This window comes from Centrocercus urophasianus, unplaced genomic scaffold, assembly GCF_019232065.1.
Source record: "Centrocercus urophasianus isolate 14NV4802_14NV808 unplaced genomic scaffold, USGS_Curo_1.0 seq_19, whole genome shotgun sequence".
NCBI classification, from domain to species: domain Eukaryota; kingdom Metazoa; phylum Chordata; class Aves; order Galliformes; family Phasianidae; genus Centrocercus; species Centrocercus urophasianus.
The window spans coordinates 8,060,462-8,083,077 of NW_024884744.1; the positions used below are offsets into that span (position 1 = coordinate 8,060,462).

The 22,616-nt window shown below is 48.3% G+C and overlaps 1 protein-coding gene across 3 annotated transcripts; it reads right to left on the reverse strand.

The window, feature by feature from the left end:
• Positions 1 to 48: 48 nt before the first annotated feature.
• AP2M1 (adaptor related protein complex 2 subunit mu 1) lies at positions 49 to 22,397 on the reverse strand. Of its 3 annotated transcripts, XM_042820477.1 has the most exons (12): positions 22,341 to 22,358; positions 16,550 to 16,626; positions 13,842 to 13,954; positions 8,683 to 8,948; positions 8,452 to 8,534; positions 5,233 to 5,368; positions 5,000 to 5,141; positions 2,480 to 2,599; positions 2,045 to 2,180; positions 1,755 to 1,852; positions 1,499 to 1,610; positions 49 to 1,163 (listed from the first exon to the last, which is right to left on the reverse strand). In XM_042820477.1, the coding sequence occupies exons 3-12, from the start codon at positions 13,913 to 13,915 to the stop codon at positions 1,029 to 1,031; spliced, it is 1,302 nt and encodes a 433-aa protein (XP_042676411.1). In that variant the 5' UTR covers positions 13,916 to 13,954; positions 16,550 to 16,626; positions 22,341 to 22,358; the 3' UTR covers positions 49 to 1,028. The 3 variants fall into 3 exon arrangements, with proteins under 3 accessions (XP_042676411.1, XP_042676412.1, XP_042676410.1); XM_042820478.1 differs by lacking the exon at positions 16,550 to 16,626 and having other exon boundaries at positions 22,341 to 22,397; XM_042820476.1 differs by lacking the exon at positions 22,341 to 22,358 and having other exon boundaries at positions 16,550 to 18,687.
• Between the last annotated feature and the right edge of the window lie 219 nt (positions 22,398 to 22,616).

Consider the following 22,616-nt stretch of genomic DNA (forward strand, 5'->3'; position numbering starts at 1 on the left):
CACCTCTTGTACCACCACTCCTCCCACAGAGCAGCACAGGCAGCCTTCTCCGTTCTACATACTTTATTAGATTCAGAGCTGGACAAATCACAAAGTGTACAAAATGGAGACCACACTACCAGAAGCGGGACTGTGGGTAGCAGCAGCATTCCTATGGCCCAGAAGCATTTGGTAGAAGTGCGGAGAGGGCAGGCTGGGGCAGGGGGCTCTTAGTGCCAGTTGCATTTTAGATTCCAGAGGACAGACCCTGTTCACATCCTGACAGAGCTCAGCTGACCCACACCCCCCGGGATGGAGGTGGCCTTATTTCCAATTCATTTGGAAAGGAACGACTGGCTCGAGCCAGCAGTGGGTTGGGGTAAGTGCTCTATGGACCTGAAATGCTGTGCCACCCACATACACACCAGCAAGAGTCTAAACCCTCATCCTTGTTTGGTCACAAACCTTCCCAAAGCAGGACTCTATACTGAAGACTTTGCAAGAAATAAGAAGGCGGCAAGATCCAGGGAGCCCACCGCCTCCTCTGGCAGAAGCCCAACAAACTCACCACCTCAGGCATCCCAGACTGGCCAGCAACATCTACCACAACAGCAATAGCTAGTACAGAAGCCAGGGTAACTTCAACTCAGATTTGTCCAGTCTATGTTTAGGTCTATTCTACGAGTACATATGCACAAGAACTTCAAAAATACTAAGATATGATGCAAGTAGTGAGACACCAACAGAAGAGTAGTTTAATGGTGGACGTTCCCTAGAAAGATCACGAGAGGATGGGAGTTAGACTAGCCCTTCCCCACCCCGGGACAGGGAGCAGGAGGCTGACTGCACCCCTGCACACAACCTGATTCTGAACTTCAGTTGCAGCACGGGTGGTAACTGAGCACAGGCAGGAGAGTCTGCTCCCAGGTGAGCCACGGGGTCAGCCGATCTGCGTAGAGGGGCCAGGCAGATGTTCTCTGAATGTACTTGAAGACTGAGGAGACGCGGAGGATGGCTTGGAGAAGAGGGAGCCTGCCAGCCCGCTGGGGCTAGCACCTGGTCTCATAGATCCCACTCCTGCCAATGTACCTCACCCATTTTATCACATCGTGGTCACTGTAGTTCAGCTTTGGCTCAAAGACTTTCAGATAACGCACCTTCAGCCCAGAGGGCGCAAATGGGACCTAATGAACAAAGGAAAGGTAGCAAATCAAGTTGGAACACGGCGATAAGATACTCTCCATACACAGCCACCTGAGGACCTCTAGGCTAAGCAACCAGAAACTCAGGACTCAAAGAGCCACCCCTCCCCACACGCATGGTGACAGACCCCAGTGGCTGTAAGGACAATACTCTTCTACTAGCTTTGACACCTGGCTGACCTCACGCTAGGCAGAGTTGCACAACGGCTGGGGACAGGGAGCACTCAGAGCTGTGCAGTTCCCAGGAGGCCAAAAGGGGCTGGGCTGACAAAGCCTCTCTAAGGTTAGCAGCACCTTGGAAGGAAACAGGGACTCACCTCAAAGTTCATGGAGATGGGGGGCCGAGCCCACTTCTTCTTGTCATTGGTGGGCAGCAGCTCAATCTCCGCACTGATCTGGGATTCCTTCATTCCAGCCATTCGTTTTATCCTACCAGAGAAAGCACAGAAGTGACAAGGTGCCCAAGATAGTTCTCCACGACACGTGCTCGGTGCAGACGAAGACTGAGCAGACTGAACAGACTGCCTTCCCAGACCCTCCCCACACAGCACCCTGACCAGCATGCTCACTTACTTCCACACAATGGCATTCTCACTAGCCTTGTACTTCGCCTTCCCTTTCATGCAGATAACCTGCACTCCACTCGTATTGAGGGGTGTTGGGATCCGGACCTGGAAGGCAGAGGATAGAGAACAGAAATCATACTGTAGCAGGGGCACTCACTTCTTCCACAGCACAGCAGCACCACCACACATCCCTAAGCACTCAGTTCACTTCAGTCCTGTGCAAGTATGAAAACTCTTTTGTGAGGACAACACAGCAGGGGACAACAAGCAGAGAGACAGAATAGGCCCACAGCTTACCTCTATCTTCTGGGCCAGCAACGAAGGTTTGAAATTTGATTTGATCACCACCTTCACTTCCAGTTTGGTCCGACCCACCTCCCGCACCAGGGGGATCACACGGAAAGGAAGGATGATGTCCTTAGTGGTTCGGTATCTGCAGGTACAAAAGGAGGAGTTAAACTCCCTCAAGCTCTCAAATTACACCAACTTCCTACAAAGACAGCCTCTGCACGCTGAGCATGCTAGCAAGCAAACAAAGAAAACCACACGGCTATGTTTCTACCGCATCTGTAAGATAAGAACTTACAGAACAATCTACAGATTGCACTTTGCAAAGAGAGAAGGCAAGTGTAGCATGGTCTAGTGCTCGAGGACTGCAAGTCTGCCCAAGACCAGCAGCACCACTGCAGCAGCAAGCTGCCAATGCCAGCCTGGCCACCCCCCACGCCGTACCTCATGAGCTCAAACTCTCCATCCGGTGGAATGAAGCTGATGCTCCTCTCAGAATCAAACTTGCTGAGCCTCACACACTGGTGGAAAGTGCAGTCATCGATGGCGATCGACTGTTTGCCACTAAAACACAAAAGAGAGTTAAACAGCTGCAAGCTACAGCCCCTGTACCTTGGCACAGTTGAAGTTTGCTCAGGCAGAAACTATTCTACAGAGCGTGTTGCCATTGCAGGTGTCCAGGAAATGGGGAGGCAGGGAGAGATTTAGGGGACAGCAGCCTCCTGCCTCAGACTTCCCTTGCTTTACCACTAAAGTCATATTTCAAGGCAATTGCTTGAAACAATTCTCCCCCTCCTCTCCCCAAAGCCGAGACACTTCTGTTGCAGCCAGAGGAACACGATGCTCAGGTCTGTCTGCCAGCAGCACCTCGGTGCTGCAAGGGAACTCTGCTAGCCCAAGTCTTCTTGCAGCACAGTAACAAGAAAACACTTTCCTGTCCACAAAGCTATCCCACTGCCACAAGCTAGGAGATGCGAAGTTTAGGCTCTTCTTGTTTGGAAATCTCTGCAGAGCTGTTGATTTCTACACTACTAGCAAGTGATCTGATTCCAGATGGAAGCCCTTGTTCTCAGGCCAGCACAATAATCAACTTGCTGAGGACTACAACTTGTGCTATGATATCTAATCTACCCAGCTATCATCTATGCATTTAGGTTCACCAGTTTAGCCTGACAGCACTCAGCTTGTGTTGAATTCCAGTAGCTAGGAAGATATTCTCAGGGCTAGGTTCTACAATTAGCTAAGAACTCATTTTGTCTACTAAAAGGGACCATAAAAATGAGAATTCAGCTGGCATCAGAAGAGGTAGAAGTACAGAAAAGTGCTGCAACACGGTGCTGTGATACCTAGGCTGCCTCAACTGCTACAAGCAACAGGGTGACCGTGCCAGTGTGCAGACAGTATACATAACAGGCAGGTTCCTAAGAGCCACCATTACCTGCACAAGTGGGAAGCAGACTTACCCCAGGCTGACTGTCTGATCAGTTTACACAAGCCATTGGTGTAGCTTGTGCCTCACAAGTGGGAGTCAGTCATTCCTGCTCTGTTGCCCAGTCAACATCAGCAGACAAGTTCCTTGGTTTCTACAGAACACTGTAGGGAAAGCCACACTGCCTACTAGTGCCCAGGTCTCAGGCAGCATTAGTTGGGATGTGACACTGCCACATACCACAAGCCAGAAAGCAACTGGCAGCAGCTGCTCCTTTGGGTCACCTCTGCTAAATACTTCTAGACAGTGACATCTCCTGCCTGTTGCCTGCTGGAGGATCACGACTGGGCAGAACCACCCAGCAAGAATCCCTGTCTGTTCTGCTTCTGTAACTGAAGAAATTAGCACACTTACACGTGAAAGCACTCACAGCACAGCAACTCTAGGCAGTGCTGCTGACTCTTCAGAGGCCTACACAGGTATTTTACCTAGGGTATTCCCCCACCCACTTGAGGCTCATTCATTTTATTAGCTAGATTCGGTTACAAGAAAGACAGCTTAAAAGTGACAGTGAAGTGATAGCTCTTGGTTTGGTTCTGAGATAAAAGGCAAATAGCAGCTCAGCTGTTTATGGGAACCATCTAGGAAAGTGTCTGAGGTCTGAATTACATGCACAAGTCACACAAAGCAAGAGACAGGGAGAAGAGCAGAGTGCACACAGTTGAAGCAGATTATCTACCTTCCCAATTCACTGGGGGGTCAGCAAAAAAAAAAAACAAACAAACAAACAAAAACAAAAAACAACAAACAAAATGACAAAAGAAACAGCTCAGTCAAAAATGGTTAGTGGGAGAAAAGTGAGTCCCTTTGCTTCCCCCTCTTTTCCTGCCCTCCTGTTCGAGAAGAAGGCATAAGACCCATCTTCAGCTCTAAGGTGCATACTGACTGAGGCATATTTGGAAGGAAGGCAGCTGGGCTCCCAGAAGTGCTGAGTCTCCAGCCCATAGAGCCACCCGTGTGACAGCAGCAGGCGCTTGCACATTAGCTTGTCCACCATTCTGATCTATAAAAACAATCCGGGTGGAACAGGCTACTGTCAGAGGGGCTCCTTCGCTGTTCCTTGGGAAGGCTGGCTACAACCTATAAGAGGATTCTGTACTGACTACAGCTGCTAAAGACCAGCTCTGGGAGAATCCACCTTGAGAGAACATTCCCAGATACAAAGAGCCCATACTTATCATTACGCTTGAGTTTTAAAGATGACAGCCCAGAGCTGCTGTTGTACAGACACGAAGTCAGTCACCCAAGACATGGAAGTCATTCCACATTCTCACATAAGTCATGCTATACAAAAACCTTCTGATCTGGGCCCCTAAGTTCAGTAGCTCACATAGCAACAGACCTACTCACAGAAAAATCAGCAGTGACAGCTGAAGGGAAAAAAGGTAAGTTGCTTCTGTCAGATCAGACACGCTACCAAGCATTGCCCTCTCGTAACAGTCCCAGGTGGCAAATACCTTTTACATGCCTCTCACCTTTTCCCCGTTTCATCCGCAGTCCCTTTGCCCTGTTTTTCAATGACAATCTTGTCATTCATGCCAAACTTGCACTCTGGCATCCCACTCAGGTAACTCTTCATCACCACTCTGCCAGAGACGTGGGCACTCAAAACCTGACCTGGAGTAGAAAAGAACACAGTTCAGAATACTTAAGCACTCAACAATTCCTCAAACCAGGAAAAAAAGACAGCTTAATAGCTCCCACTTACCTTGGGGGGACATCAAGAGGTTCACACTCTCCAGCACATCAAGGAAGAGTTCATTGCGACGATATTTGATCCCTTCACGTCTCCACCCAATCTGTCCAGTCACCTGGCTGGTGATCTGGGACTGCTCTTCCTTAGTCTGAAGGGAAAGAATCACACCCTAAGACTCTAGATAAACTGAAGGACTAAGAAAGCTTACCATAAACCAAAAAGAAAGCACTTGCCATTTACAGTACACAAATACTTTTGATAAGTAAGACTTCAAGCGTAGTGACACACTTGACAGTGTCACAAAAGCATTCCTTCCTCGGCACAGGAATCCTACGCCAAACTAAACATTAGTCAGAGACAGCAGGAAAGCTGCTTCCATTTTGTTAGCTGCACGTTAGGCCACATTTCGGTGTGAGGAGAACTGGGCTAAACTGATGACATTCAAACCACACCTGACACGTCAATCTATAAGTGAGAGACACGGGGCAGTTTGCACCCTTACCCAACGTAAGACCCTAGGGCCATGAGGCAGCTGGTACCAATGACTGCAGCCATTATCATGCCATTTGGGACAACAGTTGTGCTCCAGCACTAGCCTAACACACACCTGACAGCATCTGTGCTCTAAGCCTCCTACGAGCATTAAGGAGTGTGCTGAGAGGCACCAGCAGGTTTCCTACCTGATGCTATAGGCGGGGTCCAATCACACGCAGAAAGTGAAGAAGTAGATGTAGAGCAGCAAGTGTGGTGTACACAGGGTTAGACAGGCAAGCAGGTCAATAGCAAGAGAAGGAGGAAGGGAGAAAGAGGCAGGTTAGGCTTAAGGCTACCTCAGGGCAGGAACAAAGCAGGCCAGCTCGTTGCTAATTAGGTAGCAAGTCAGCACAAACAAGACAAGCAGCTTTAACCTCTAGCTCAGAAAGCACAGCAACCTTCCTAGCAGTGAAAAGTCTTTTCAGACACGGCCCATGACATACCACCCCAGTGCAAAGTAGAACAGAGGAGACGAGCCAAATACCACTCCCAGTAGTGGACTCCACTCCTAAAGCAAGCTGTGGGTGTTTACCACGGCACAGATGCCTGATGTCAGGACATGGCACCCAGGGCTGCAGGCATCTTAATAAAACCCAGTTCTGTAAGAAGTTGTGTCCTTGTCGATCCGGCCTCTTCCACCAGAGTGGAGTAGAATGGCAAGGTGGGTCCTTCCCCGGCAGCCTTGCACCGGGCCCACAGGGTGGCAGCACACGACCACAGTTTAAAGCCAGTGGTGGCTTTGTTCTCACCAGGGTCGGTCACTCCTTGAGCAAACAGAGCCATTATCAGAACGCTGACAAGGGAGAGTGTTCTGTACTCCACTGGGAGCTGCCTAGGCAAGTATTCAGTGCAGTACGAAATATTGCTCCCCAGACCACCAGCTCTGGAAAGACCACTGTAACCACAAAACGTGGAGTATTCAATTATTCACTGAAAAGGAAAAAGGCTGAGTTTAGAAATTCTGCCACAAATGCAGATTTTGTTCCTTTAAGTCAGCGGGCCAAGGAAAACATCATCATGAACTAAGCAGAGATAAAAGAACACGGATAACAGATGACCTGGTCCCAGATTTTAGCCTGACCTATCTGTCAGAAATTGGCTGTATGTGAAAGAGGAATTTGAGGCTCGATGTGCCAGAGTAAATAGCAGACATGGAAACATGGAAAATTCCATTTCCATTGCTCCCCCTGAAATACTACGTCTGGAAAGGATTGCTTCTGCTCTTTTTGAGCTGGGATGCACAGAACTCCAACAGAGCAGATAGCTGTGGGCTGTGATTTATCAACAGCCATAGATCAGAACTCCTCTCTAAAGGGAAAACACCAAGCCTATTATTGAGCAAGGTAAGGTGCCCTGGCAGTAATGTGCACACAAAGGGCTTGTAACAAAAACAGACAACAGCAAAATAAATAGGGAAGGAAGTGAGGGTGGTAGAGCTTTGCTAGGAACAGGAGCTGACTCAGCTGCCTTGAGTGCTGACCATCCAAAATGTCAGACTGCAGAAGGCCAAACAGATTTATGCTAGGATTCTGAATAGGAGACTGGGACCGGATGCACTCACATCTGGCTACTGATACACACGTGCCCTCTTGCAAAACACTGCTGTTATAGCAGAACATATGCTGCTCAGAGGCAGCTCCTCTCTCTTCCCCTCAGTTTCTTGAGATACTGAGTCTTACTTAGAAGACTAAAAGGAGTTCTTAGGAAGTCAGTGCTAATAAAATAAGCTAAAACAGAGCCTACAGAGTCTTTGACCTCTGCTTATCCTCAGTCACCAGGCAGCCTCCTGCTGAACACTTCATTTCTGCTAACACCTTGGGGCTGAAATTTCATACAGATCTACTTTGCAGACAGCTTCAGACTGACTTCCAGCTTCTCCTTGACTCACTTACTAAATAGATGATAGAACTGAGTATTAGGTTAAGTCCTCATTATGAGTTGCATGGCTTTGTTAGAAGAACAAACAAGCAACGTGCCCCAGGAACACAAGAAACAGTAACTACAGAAGTCCTTTTGTTTCACAGATGTTGAACATGAGTTGGGATGAGAAACCTAGTTTTGAGGAGCAATCTGCAGCAATAAGAGCTAGTTTGAAAAACATTCCCTCAACAGTCCAACTTGTGTCTTTTTCTCCTCAGGAGCAATTTATCTTCTAGCCCCACGTAAGCTTTGCTGCAAGAATTACTATTGTAACAGATGTGCAGTGGAGAATCTCACCTCTAACACGAGAGATCCCAGACTGCAAGGATGCACCTTCAGCAACAGAGTAACATCACCTTCCTGACTGCCAGCAAGATCCAGAAGGCTGAAGAATGCTTCATTTCAAAGACAGGCACGAAAGCCTGATAGCTAAAAGCAGCAAAGACTTGCAGAGAACAGGCCTGCTCAGTGAGAGCCATGCACAGGACAGCTATTTCTGGTTCAGCAGGCAGATGTGTTTATCCTGTGTCAGAAGGTGACACAGATCAGCACTTGAAGGCAGTCATCATTTACAAGCGAGGGACTGTCACCACCCTAACACAGGGCCCTTCCTCTCACATCTCATCAGGTGTCAGACAGCGTGGTGTTTCTCAAGTGACTCTGGCACCTCCACCCAGTGCAGGTCAAACAGCTGGGTAGTTAGCTGCACTTTCTCGAACGAGTTTACAGAAGATTAGCCAGCAGAGCAATGCTGTACCCCAAAATCCCTCTGGTTACCTGACTCTTGATGCCTTGCTGAGTGATGAAGGTCTTCAGGGCCCCCGTTTCAGAGTTCTGAGGATAGCCAAAATCCAGGATTTCTACAAGAGAGTAAAAGACAATCAGCTCAGAGCCACCAGCCAGAAGTGCAACAGAGACACGCCAACAACATCAACAACCACAGTAAGGAAAGGGTTACAGAAGAACCAAGTGCAAAATCATACAGCAAGCTGAAGGGAAACATCTCACCGTCCAGCAGCTCATAGATCAGCACGAAGTTGTTCTTTATGTTTTCTTCACTGATCTTTCCGAAGTAAGCAGTCATCACGTCACACATCTTGTACAGGAACTCAAACACCATGGCAGCGTTGACGTTCTGCTTGGTGACAGCAGCCAGCCAGATGTTGGAGCGTTTGACGTGGAAGAAACTCGTGCGGGCGATGTTGGTGACCGGCGAGCGGACCTGCTGCCGCGCGTGGATGACATTGACGCGGAAGGCGTCCACGGCATTGCGCCTACGAGGCCACAGAGAAGTCACCACCACGTGCACAGAAACAGGCAGCTGCACAGCTCTGCTTACGTGAATACAGTCAGACATCGAGCTAATGCACCCGGCTTCCTTTGGATAAGTGCTGGGGATGTCACAGCCGACGGGGACAAATGAAGGCTCTGAGCAGAGTTGGACGTTAAAACTCTGTACGGACTCGAGGAAATAAAGCTAGTGGTCTCTGCAGTTTTGTATGACAATTCTAATTGCAGGCAGAAAGAGAAGCTAACCCCATCTGGAGTTAGATGGCAGAGAAAACCTTCCTTCTGCTTATTTTGCTGATCAATTACCATAGCCAAGAATGAACACTAAAAAAGGCTGTGGCTCAAAGAAGAGTCTGGTTTTGACTGGGCTACTTAGTGTCTAATCTGCACGCCCAGGCCTTCATACTCTTGCCCCAAAACAAAGCTGTAGTCTCCCCTGATAGGACAGTTCCCCCACATACACCTCTAAGTTCAAAAAACTAGGATAGCTGCCCAGGTCACCCGATAGATGTCAGTGCCTGCACACACCACAAAGGGTGATTTTAATTCTCAGATTCATCTCACCTCCACATCCCAGGTACCATGGAGGGCAGGCTGAAAGCAGCAAGCAGGATTAGGAACGTTTCTGACTTCCCAGTTACGTGTCCTTTCTAGCCTGCTATGCCTCAGAGCAGGTCTCTTGCAGACAGTAGCAGCACTGCATTATGTGCACTGGAAGATCCAGTACCACTTGTGATGGGAAGGAGCCCAGCACAGTGCAGAAAAGGTGCTGTGCAAGTTTTCCCCAGCCACTAACATCATTAATCTGAGCTAGTTTCACTATACACCACCGACAGGGAACAAATCAGTCCCAGCTAAACATGGATGTCTGCATGATACTCTGGATGTCAGCTTTCCCACACTATAGAGTTTTTTCATCCTGTAGCTACAAGTCAGGATAAGCTCCCCAAACTAAGTCAAAATCCACTAATTTTAAGAACATTGGAAGGAAGTCTGAGGGCTTCATGTAACAGGACAGACTTAAAAGCAGTAGTCCACATACCAAGCCAAGACACATCTAGTGCTTTATTACTCATATCCTTCCTTGAGATTACGTAGTACAACAGGGGCTCTCCTCACTGCAGTGTCAAGGGCATGGTACCAATTACCCACACCATGTTTGAGAGCAGGTAGCAGTAACACCCTTGCAAGCAAGGCTGCACGCAAATGCTCATCACAGTCCAGCAGGCAGTTCCAACTTTGAAAACAAAGGATATTCAGAAGAACATACATTATCATAGTAGGTATTCTTTCCTAGCAGAAGCCTCTTCAGTAAACACCCTCCCTTGTAAGCAAAATTCTGGTGTTCAAATATCTCCCAGGCTTTACAGCTCCAGAAGGCTTGTAAATTTGATTTAAATTAGTATCTGCTTCCCTCTCCCCCTTACCCCCCTCCCCCAGAAAGTAGTTAACCTACTGTAGAACAAGATCTAGAAGTCCCATTCCTCCCCTCCAGTAAGCTTTTCAAGGAAAGTTCTGCTTTCTCTGAGTGGCAGCCCTCCCAGCCTCAGGTCCTAACCCACTAGCATTAGTGCCAGAACCAGCAGTCAGACTGGTGTGTGCTACAGGAGAAGCCTCGGGTCAGTGAAGCTTCTCTAGCACACTGACTGCCCACTGCAATGCCAGTCATGGCCTACCACGCGTCTCTTACCTATTGCTACAGCAGCCAATGAGATGGGATGGACAGAAATGGCGCCAGCGGAGAAAGGAGGAGTGACAGCAACAAGAGAAAGGGTTAGAAACACACACACAAGGCACAATGAATCCAAAGAGATAAGGAGAGACCAAACAGCACCCCCTCCCCCTGGGCACAGAAGGCCTAGGAAGTACTGGCTGGGAAGTAACAAGCTGTGGCAGCAACAAAGCCCTCGCATGGCACAACACAGACACGCCATGGTCAGACTGCCAGTGTCACAGACTGGCGTTTGGTTGAATTTCAGGACTAATGGGGCCTTTAGTCCACATCACATCTCGGATATCTAGGCTGCTCTGCTAACATGGGGCATGCCTCGGGAGGAAAAAAAGGAAAAAAAAAAAGAAGTGAACCCTCAGTGTGAGGCACAGCCTAGAGATCACAGAGTCCCAGGTTTCCTTTTTCTGGTGTGCCTCATAACAGCTGCAGTCTGAGCGGGCATTGCTATGGCACTGCTCTCATCGGAAGCTGTTTGGGTTGATGCCTCCTGGGTTGGTCCAGCCACCAGGAAACACAGCGAGTTAGACAGAGCTTGGAGCACAGCTGGAGAGATATGGCACATTTCTCAGATTCAGACACTGCTCGATCCAGCTTGCACTTTTTCCTTAAGGATCAAGAGCCATGAAGCAGAAATGATGTATTAGAAGCTCAGAAACCAAATTCCTATTTAAAGTGCATGCAGTTTGTCATGTAAGCTGCTCAATTTCAAATGGCTTTTTTTTTTTTTTTTTTTTTTTTTTTTTTTTTTAAATCAAATAGCTGCATTTTTAAAAGCAGGTGAGTTCTCCCAGAGACAATGTCACTGAGAATCAAGACGTTTATGGTCACAATAGAGCCCTCCATGGTATCCTGAATTAAATGCGTGGCACTTTGCTCATATCTTTAAGAGGCTGTTCATGCATGCAACTAGCTGCTGCACAGATAGATGCACTACATGCACTGAAGCCATTCTCCTAAGCTGCAAGCAAAGATAGCCCAAATTCTGTGGGGACTGTTTTCTGCCTATATCAAAGTCAAGGGAAGGACTTCTTTGAATGCCACTTTGCTCATTTGAGCTAGAATGTGCTTATTTAGACCCTTTAACTACGCAATGGGAGATGCTCTCATTATCATGGATAGCTTTTAATCTCTCCCAGCACACAGGCTGAGGCTTCAGAACATCAAAGGCAAGTGCCAAGACCAGGGAGTCTTACAGGTCACTCACTCCGTACCCCTATGAAGATGACAGCAGCTCTGCCTATGTCCCATTCAACCTACCTCCCTGCAAGCCAGATGGGCTCAACTCCCTGCACTTCAGATCCATCAATTAAGAATTAAAAGACTGCAGTATTGTAGAAATCTATCAGATGCTTGCCTTAGAGACAAACCTCCACAGAGGAGAGCATAAGCTCTCCCTCTGAAGGTGAGGCAGGGCACTTAAAAGCTTCCAAGTATGCCTGGTATTGATGCTCACATTCAGAAGAGGAAATAGTGGATATCCAACTTCACTTGCTTGCTGTAGAGCTCTGATACTGTTACTTGGTATCAAAGTAAGACAAGTCACAATTGTTCTAAGAGCACTTGCTTTTATAAGGTTATGAACCTAAAAGTCACAAACTGGTTTTGAAGGCCAGTTTCAGGAGTCCAACACCTGAAGGAATAAGCTCAATTAACAGCCAGCTCCTGCTCCACCTGAGTCACAAGACTGACACTAAGACACTTTCACAAAAATTGAATGAAAGATTCACTGAAAGCAATACTAACTCCTAAAGTTCTAGAGAACATTTGGATCTTTTGGGCAGCTATAACTGAAAGAAAAAGATAAGACTGGGTCAGGTAGGAAATACAATTTTCTAGTTTTGCCCCACCAGATATGTAATAAAGTACTTCTTATTAAGTCACTCCAGAGGGAGAACGAGCCAAGACAAAAGTTATGGAAGATCACTACATTGAAATATTTAACTCTTCAGCTTATACTTAGAGGGCCAGGATGCCTTTTAAATTAAAAGTGTCAGTTCAAGTACAGAGCAATCGAAGTGCTTTAAGTCTGCAAGCCACAGAAAACCCAAGACCTCACTGCCAGGAACTGCAGCGACAGTGCCTCTAGCCCCACATACAGCACATTCTCAAAATTCATCAATAATCCAACCTACCTTCATTCAGTCACCACAATACCCATTAATTAGGGGAACCTCACAGATCTGGTACAGGAATTGCTCTGAGGAGCTTCAGCTAACAGACTGGCAACAGACTGTTAGAGTTAACACAGCAGAGACAGAAGCTCCATAGCCAGCAGTTCTCTGCTTCAGCAGTACCAACATTCCTCGGCTCAGCTCTCTGTGGAAGATTTGAGGTAGTTTGGCCATACTTTGAACTGCTACCTTGCTCTGCTTTAGTCAGCTTAGAACGAGTCAAGAGATGCTTAAAGCTCACTAGGTGAAGCCTTACTACAGATACCACTGACCACTACTGTCCCATCAGTGAAAATACAGAACCCTTTAGGAGATACTTTTACTCAGCTTTAACCTCCACTAGGCAATTCATACCCAGAAAGGAACTTAAGTGAGCAATGTCAGCCCTTACATGAAGCGCAGTGACGTATCTACGCTTACTGAAGTGTTTCAGAGCTTCCCACAGCTTCAGTTACCTGACACACACCAGGCTGCCGTAGAACTGGGGCACAGAACATCAGAGTACAAGGGTGGCTACTATGAAACTGCTGATAGCATCAAAGTGCCAAAGACCAGAGGCAGTCTTCTGCCTGCACTCAGTACTGGACACCTGAGCTGGAAACTCACTCAGAGCCCTGGTTACAGCACATGGCAGACAGTTCCCACATTGCTCCTCCCTTAATGTTTTAACAACTACAGTGAGGCTGGCAGACTCCTGCAATGGCAGCCTATGTTGTTGAAGCACTTGGACTAACAGCCACGTCTCCAAATACAGAAAGAAGTCCTGGCTTTGCCTGCAGGTTATCCTTTACTGCCATTGGCAGGTGATCTGGGCTTAGTAAGCTCAGCTATTTCAGAACTAGGCCTAGAGCAGCAAGTTGAGTTGCAGTCTTACATGCATGCACAGCTAATGCAGAACAAAGCAGCTCTAGGTTGTTGTCTGCACCAAAGTTAGACAGAAGTGCAAAGAGCAAGGATGCAATGGAAGCACTTACCCAATGTCATCCCGGTAGACTCGAGAGATTAAAACCTCTCCTTTATGATTATAGATGAATAAGCCTCCAATCATGATGGAACTTTAATCTTCTCTTCCCATGTTGGTTAAGACCTGGAGCAAGAGAGCACACATGTTAGGTTGCACGATGACAAACAGCAGGGCCTGGAACCACAAGCAAGCCAGACTCTTTATTTCTACTACAAAGCATGCATCCCTGCAGTGGAGATACAAATTACATCACTGTACAGCAGGGAGATCTTCACAGCAAGTACACATTGGTTTAATCATTGCTTGCCCAGGAAGACTGCTTAGCTTTGAAGAGATAACAGATTCCACAGCAGCAGCCACTGATCTCGTTGCTCCAGTTGCTGGACAAGATGCAATCAAGCTCCTAGAAAGATTTTTCTAACCATTCAGTTTTGCAGATTATTTAAGCAGCATCCTGACCAAGTTCCACACACCCCTGCTTGGGATCACGGCTGCCCCACAGGATAGGCTGTCTTAGTACCTACAAAAAGCTAGCAGTTGTCTAAAAAGCTTGCCTGGCTAATGACAATGGCTTGTTCAGAGTCCTGCTTATCCATAAGCTAGCAACACTGCACATCAAGACCGTAAGTAGTATGCTACTTCAATAAAGCAAAAGGTGATAGGGAACTGTCACAATGCATGTGGAGTCTATGTGCTGCTCTAACTGCTTTCACAGCTTAGAATTGGTATCTTGAGCTTGGGTTCTTGGACTTCATTTCTAAAAGCATCAGCAACTTGCCCTCAAGATAGACAGATGCAGTACAAACTATGATGAGCAGAGGAGAGGAGTCACTCAAACTAAGCTACAGAATACTATGATCTAGCAGTGTTACAGCCTTTCCTGTACCTTAGCAGCAGTGCTGAATAACATCTGTGAGCTTTGCTTCAGAGTCAAAACATAGTCTGCACAACAAGCCATGAGAGCAGATCTCAGTCACGAGGCACTTCAAGCAGGGGTGGTGCCTGAAGTTACCCTCTCAAACTGCTAACCTTCTCTTTCTGTGGATTGCTTTAAGGAGATCTGCACAGCCACTACACCCAACAAAGGCAAACAGCCTCTTTTTCTTCCTCTCCAAAGCGCAGTTACTTTACCAGAGCCATTCCTGTAGTCATACACACTCCCACTTCACCTCAGCCCCAGGCACAATGCCCACTCACACACGTGGCTGGTTTGCTCAGCCCAGGGAAGAGCACTGCACACGTGACAGGGCAGGTCATGTAGCCAGGCCTTGGGACAATCACCTAGAACACGAGATAACCAACCATGCCCACACTGCTGTTTGGGAGATTAGCCTCCACCCACTTGTCTGGGGTGGGTGGAAAGGATAGGGAGGGTGAGCCTAGAAACAGATGCTGAGGGCAAACTGATACTGTTTGTTCAGGAACAGCAGAAATGAAGTCAAAATGACCTTGTCTCAGATCGTCTCAAAGGTCAGAGAAATAGAACACAAAAGCAATGAACACATCAGAACTAGAAGGGCCTCCAGTGCAGAAGCCTGCAGCATTAAGAGGATCTTCTAACTCTTACATTTAAGAAAATAAAGGAGCTACTCGATGGGACTGTAGCTGCAAGTTCTGTCCTAAAACAAGATATATATATATATATAATAGTGAATAACTACTTCTACTTTCAGAAACACTTGAACTTCAACACCAACACTTTCAGCTACCCCAGTGAGCTCTCAGAGAGCCATGCTACACGTACTTTTACACTTTTGGTGTTCAGCTTCACAAGGAAAGAAAATATTTTTTAAATTACCTCTCAAATCAAAACAGTGAGAAAGACAGAAGAGCTCTCAAGGCTCACACACGGCTTTTACTCAACACACCCTGCTGGCTGCATCCCTGGCTACTAAGACTGCCTCCTGCCACTTGTCAGTGGCTTCATGTGGCACTGACATCAACATTCATTCCAGGTAAGAGACAATGATCTCCTTTCAGGCTGCTGCAGCGCTGACTTCCACTCTGGGTATGTATCATTGCTCCCAAAAGTGATGCAGAGTTCTCACATCCTCTTTCAGACCTGTAGAGAAGAGTCTCCTAGAAGCTTATGCAACTGGTCAAAGCTGGATCATATGAATCCTACAAACCCTTTCCAGAAGATTCCTAGAAAGCACATCCTAGTCTTAAATATAATCTCCCTCTTGGGCTTTAATGCTGCTTAAGTTATTTGTTCCACTATTTTTAGCAGAAAGGAAACATCTGCTTTGATGAGCAACAGGATCAGCACATACAAGACAATGCATCTTGCTAGCATGGCAAGCCAAGTACTTTCTGAAAAAAAAAGTATGAATGTTCACTACTGTGCTAAGAACACACAGGAGATCGCTGATGAAGCTTCCTGTTGGAAACCAGAAGCCTTCTCTTGGGGATATCTAGGTGTTTTAGATGTTGACTGAGATAAGGAGACCATCCCTTCTTCTAGGTTAGATGAGAGCACACTCTGCAATAGTTTCATTTAAGTTACAAAGTTAAACATCAGCATTTTTAACTGCATTGCAGTCCCAGGCAGCGGAATCAACTGCTTGCCTGTACTTAGAACAGGCGCCTTAGACGACGAGCAGACACAGCGTTACACAAACATTCTCAGTCTTTAAAAATCCCTCCAAGCCATTCACGACTTTGCAGATCTTCTCCACTGCCTTCAATCAACTCTTTCCCAGAAAGGCATTTTCCTACCTAACTCAGTTCCTCTTGACAAGGAAGCTGCTCCATGCTTTGGTCTTTCTCAGCGCTTCCCTCTGAATGTTTTCCTTCTGGAAGGAAACTCAAAACCACAGAAGTTATTCAGGATGTCAGCAAACCATGGCACAGACAATATAATCACTCTGCTTTGATCTGTTTTCTTGGTGGTTCATAGTGTTTGGCTTCCTAAAACAAACAAAAAGCAAACACCCAGCAGATCACACCGAATTCAGTCTTCAGGATGGTGGATCACACTGCAGGTAAAGCTAGAAGTACCTCAACTCCCTAACCTTCCTACTTCCTCTACGTATCATTATACCTTTTATAAAGTGGAACTCTAAATTCAGGGTGCAAGTCCCACCACTGCCTGTCATCCTCACCTACTTCACTCTTCCTTCTCCAAATAGCTTCACATCTGCATAATGTACTTTTTAAAAGAAAACAGGACTGTTCACCAGGATCACTCTTACTGCAAATCCTCACTTGCTATCAAAGAGGAGCACGCAGAGAGATTTGTTCCCAATCAGCTGATGCACATTAGCTGTGCTATACAGGCAACAGGACCAGGCATTGAGGAATTCTGTGCTGTGAATCCCTGCTAATGTTTCACTTACTACAGGTGCAGCCAAAGAATCAGGACTGCTCTGCCAGGAGGCTTGCTGTTTTTCTTTCATTTCGGTGCAATGGAGCCGTTCCTTCACAGTGTGCTCACGGTGGAAGCTCAGAAGCACTGAGGACACCCCAGCACCACCACTTTTCCTGATCAGATCGGTGCCCATACTCCCTCCCCACTTCAACGACTTCCATCAGCTCAGATCTGCACAGCTGGGAAACTCGAGAGGTGCAATGACTGGCCCAAGGACATATGAAGAGATGAGAAGCAAGCGACACAAAGAGCACCATGCAAGAGAAGTTGCTTAAAGCCTAACAAAGAGAACGGCTCTTAAAGACTACAATGGCCCTCCTTGAAGCAGTTGCAGTGAAAATAAGCTCGCTTTGTTTTGATCCTCTCCTTTGAGCTTCAGAACAAGCTTCCGAGATACTTGTTTCAACTGTTTCAAGGTTACTGTAACGAAGGAGTTCAGTGCTGCACTTCTGACCCACGAAGATCTTCCACCCCTTCTTAAATAATGAGCAAGTTTCGTTTCCAAAGCTGATCTGAAAAGCAGCAGCCCGCCACGGTTAAGAACTGCAGGGAACAGCACTCAGATTAATTTGTAACTGACATTCAGTGACTCAGGGCTGTTAGAATCAGAACGCCCCAGAACAAGAAATCCACCACTGGAGATGGGTTCATCGGCTCGCAGTGCTTGGCAACGTGACTCAGAAAGCTCCCAGTAACTGCATTGCTCAATCGGCTCCAGTGACTCATTCTGCCCCTCTCCACAGCCAGCCCGTCGGAGGGAGGTTGTGCTGCATTGTTTTTGAGTTTCCTCGGGCTAACAGCTCATTGCAAGACAGCTGAAGAGCAAAGCCCAGCACTTCTTCGACTGTTTCCAAGTGCCTGCAAGCCAAGGCGACTAGCTGAAGCCTCTGGCTTAACGGTCTGTCAACCACATTTTCAGAGCTACGTTCCTTCTGTTTCACAAGCTTGAACATACGGCAACCCACTCCACACTGCTAGTTACCACGTTATTTTTCTGGTTATAACACAGACGGGTTTATTTTGGTTAAGGTGCAGAGGAGATCCATCTGAATACTGAATTTGCACCAGCTGGTGACTAATCAGATGGATTTAGAACAACAGTCCTCTTCCAACAGAGCCCCGTTTCTCCAAGCAGCTAACGGCTGGGGCTGGAGATCTGACTGAACGCTGTTCCTACAAATACCTACGGCCAGTTTGCTTCCTGCCCTGCTGCCAAGTGCTCACATTCCAATACGTTTCTATTCCAGACCATAAATAGAAGGCTGAAGCATCCTGAAGAGCATCAGAGCCGGACCACATACTTACATGCACTTACAAACCCACCGGAGTCAAGGCTGTGTGGAAATGCCTTAAGGGAACCTTAGTAGCAAAGTTACCATCTTAAAAGCCTGCTACAAAAAGCAGTAAGTACAAAAGCAGACCGCTGGGATGTGGATTTGAATGCATGTCAGACCTATGCCAGGAGTTCCTTTAAAAGCCAGACTTCTCCCTTTCACACCTACATTGTGCCACACACCTGGAATGCAGCTCGGTGCAGCAGTCCTGATGCCAGGCTGTCAGTAGCTTCAATTCTGAGTGCAACACGTGGCTGGCCTGGGAGCTGCCCATGGACACGAGGCACTAACTGCAGCATCCGCACCAGAAGAAAAACACCTTTCTGCAGCTGCCCGTTCTTTAGGGAAGGAAAGACAAAGCTGAATTTCAGCCTGAGCCCTGGATGCACACAGACATTCAAACGAGCGATCTTCTCCAAAACTGACGTCCCATAACCTGAAGTCTTCCACGCGACACCATTTAGAACAGCACCAGCTTCAGCCAACAGGACAGACGTCACAACGTTGTTACCTGACTTCTGAAAGTGCGTGCACAGAACTGAGCACAAAAAAAGCTGACCTCAAATTCATTGCTCAGGAAAAACAACAAACTGCTACTCAGTTTCCTACAGCAGGATATTTCTCCCAGGTAAGAGGGGCTTGTTCTAGCCCTAAAAGAACAAGGCACTGCCTGGAAGAAACATATCAACAGCAATGTGCCAACAGCACAGCTTACGAGTGGTGGAACAAACATAAAAACTGAGAATATAAGCAATTTTCATTCAGGAAAAAAATGTGGTTGTCTATAAGCCTCCAAAACAGCTTCTCAGAGCCCCCCCAGCACAGTCAGCAATCTGCTGCTGCAGCGTAGGTCTGTGCAGCAAAACCCTTAAGTGCCCTCTGAAAAGACACAGAGGTAACTGCAGCCAAAGAGTAAGTGCTCAGGAGCAGCCTGACAGTAGGACAGCTCTTATACTGCAGCTACAGTTTCTCACTACCAGCCAAGCACCAGCAGCCTCAGAATTTGGAAAGCCTGGTAGCTCTGTGATCACACGAGTGTGTTCATCCACTGATTTTAAAAGACAGCTTTAGGAACTGCTGTATTTCACTAAGTCAGCTGTGAATTTGCCACTCTTGGTACAGTGAGATCTCTCCAGAAGAAGAGGCTTAGCACTACAGGTGTGAAAATGAGCTTGTTATGTGGCCTGCTTAATTACCTTCCACTCAGCCACTGACAGAGCAAACCACTGAAGCCTGACCAACAGATCTATGTGGACTTCTGCACACCTGCAGACAAGCCCACGTCTTGGCGCAGGGCTGTGGCTGATAAGCTGCAAGCATCATGGAGGTTCCTGTGTCATCAAGGACAGTGGATGAATAGTGTGAAACAATCAGCAGCAAGCTCAGGAACCAGCTACTCTGGGATCATCACTGCTATTAAAGGGCTAGGTTTCCTCGCAGCACTGACATCACCTTGAATGAAAAGAGGAGTGTTCATTACGTACAGAGTCCATCTTGGAAGCAGCAACCACAAATCAGTCAATAAGCTGGCAGAGAGCAACCAACCCATTTAGTAGTCTATTAAAAGAAAGTTTGGGTTCTGACTTAACAGTAAGTAAGACTTCTGTGCATTAATGAGCTTATCCAGCTAAGCAGTTTGAGGTACATTAGCTGCTGGAGCTCTCATCCAGGAAGAAGCCAGGAGAGGTACTGCAGCTCTCACAGGACCAAGGGCAAACCCACTGTAACGGTTTCTGCATTCCAGCAGTCGCTATGATCTTGGACAAATGACAGCGGTAGAAGCAGGAGGCAGATTAGTCAGGCTGCTCTGGCAAACAAGCTATTTAGGAAACTAGTCTTTTCAAGCTAGCACTAGCTGTTATCAGACCCAAAGGCTTAAGGCTTACCTCGATGTCATCATGCACCAGCTAATCCGAGCACCTAAGCTTTGCTTACAGTGATGCATTAGCCACTGTCCAGGAGGCCATGGGCCACATCTGGTTTTAAAGAAGAGTAGCTGCAATCCTGGGGAAGACAGGCTGCGTAATTTAATTAAGACACACATCGTGAGCTAAAGAGCTCCAGAGATAAGCCCGTCGGTTTCAGAGGAACTGTTCCTATTTTAAACCCAATCCCATAAATCCCCACAGCCAGTGGGCAGGAAGAGAAGCACGTTGAACTCTTAGCAGGCTTCCCTCCTACAGCCTGCCTCTGCGTGCCGTGCTGCACGCCACCAGCCTAGTGGGAACGAGAGCAGTCCTGACGCAGGGAAACACGACAGGCTCCATTATTCAAGCACCATGCACCCCCTCCACCTTAAAACACATTCACAGCCTTTAACTGTACAAGCTCAGGAAACTGATGCAAGACACCGCACTGCACTAGATAGCTTCATCTTACCTCTGCACCAAGAAGTACTGAAGCCAAGAAAAGTTTAACCAGGGTCATGTGAAGTGACGAATAAAGGCTTTGCTCTTCATCAAAAAACAAACAAAAAAGACACACAAACCCTGAGATACTGTCAAGCCCCAGAAAGAACCTGCTGTTCTCTCTGCTTCAAAAAAACTGCAGGTATAATCCTTTGAACCCTCAAGACTCAACTGTTCAAAGACTAGGAATGTGCTGTCTCAAGAGAGGGGAGAAGCCAGCCACAGTATCCTTCATAGACATCACAAATGGCTGGAAGAAAATATGGCCCATCTTCAGCCCAAAGAATGCCGGGTATCTTTGTCACTAGATGTCAGTAACATGGCACTGCCTACAGAAGAGGAACGATGTCCCTGCTCTGACAGGGAAAATATGGAAGTAGGCAGCTTGGCAGCGCCTCATCAGACTGGAGATTGTCCCTGTGAGCAACTCACTGGAACAAGTCTAGCTTTTACAACAAAAAAGCAGTTACTGCAGTTCTGATGGCATTCACGCTAATGCTGCCCAACAAGACTCACACACCCGCATAAGCCTAAGCGTGAATACAAATCTAACACAACCAGGCTCTGAGCCACTGAAGCCACTCAGATGTGCTTATCTGGGAAAGTTCCAGGCTCAGATTCTGGAAGCCTTAGGCTAAATCTTCGGGTAGCTTTGTCATCCTGGAGTGGGGAGAAAGCAGATCTTGAGACCACACAGCCGATAGGCAGAGTCGTTTCCCAGTGGGGACAGCAGTCAGCTGCACCGAGCAACAAACAAGGCTGCGTTTCCTGCAGCTCTGCAGGATCCAAAGCCCGGCCCGGGGAAGGAAGGAAGAGGAAACGCATCCATAGGAGCTGCTGGATAGGGGCCCACTTTATGCTTCGGCACAGCATCAGCAGAGCCGCTCTGCGTCTCAGCAGGTTTCCCATAGGGGAAGCCGAAGCTGACAAGCCGCGGCCGAGCTAACTTACGTCCCAGCAGCGGCGCAGACGAACGATTCTTGGGAAGTCCCCGCCGATCCGATTAGAGGACCTTTGCTCGGGCTGACCCGGCACGTAGCCGGAGCCCTTCCCCACGCTCCGCGTGCCACAGCGATCCCACCCGAGGCCCCGCGGCCACCGCTTCGGCCCCGCCGCTAAAACAAACGGCCTAGCCCGGAGCGCATCGCACCCCGTCCGCATAGCCCGGCTCGCTGCCCTGCCGCTCCGCGCGGCGCGGCCCGCCGTCATCCCTAGCGTTGAGGGGAGGCGGCCCGGCGCTGTCACAGCCGCACCGCGGAGGGCCGCGGACCCCCGGCCCCGAGGGAACCGACGCCCAGCCGAGCCCCGGCCGGCCCCCAACCCAACGCGGGGACGGAGTCCCACCACCGCGCGGGGAGGAAAAGCGGGCCGCCCGGCCCCGGCGCGGAACGCCTCACCTGCCGCCGCCCGCCGCCGCTCGCCGCCCAGCGCCCAAGATGGCGGCTGCCGCCCCCCCTTCCCTCAGCGCCCCCCCTATCACTGCAGAGCCGCCGCCGCGCATGCCCCGCCCACGCCCCGCTGGCAGTGCGCAAGCGTCAAGAGCGGAGGAGGGGCTTGGCGGCTGGGGCGCGGGAAGGGCTGAGCCTTGCGGTGCATGCTGGGAGCTGTAGTCCTGCGGCGCGGGAAACCGCGCGGGCGTGGTGGGGGGGGGGGGGGGGGGAGGGGGAGGGTTG

Bases quoted from the DNA above. Each gene is read 5' to 3' on its own strand.
- AP2M1 (XM_042820478.1), bottom strand. From the start codon at position 13,915: ATGATTGGAGGCTTATTCATCTATAATCATAAAGGAGAGGTTTTAATC. The intron at 5,142-5,232 runs GTAAGTGGGAGC...TTTCTACTCCAG, and splicing joins CCTCTTGATGTCCCCCCAAG to GTCAGGTTTTGAGTGCCCAC. The intron at 2,600-4,999 runs GTGAGAGGCATG...TTTGTGTTTTAG, and splicing joins GCGGATGAAACGGGGAAAAG to TGGCAAACAGTCGATCGCCA.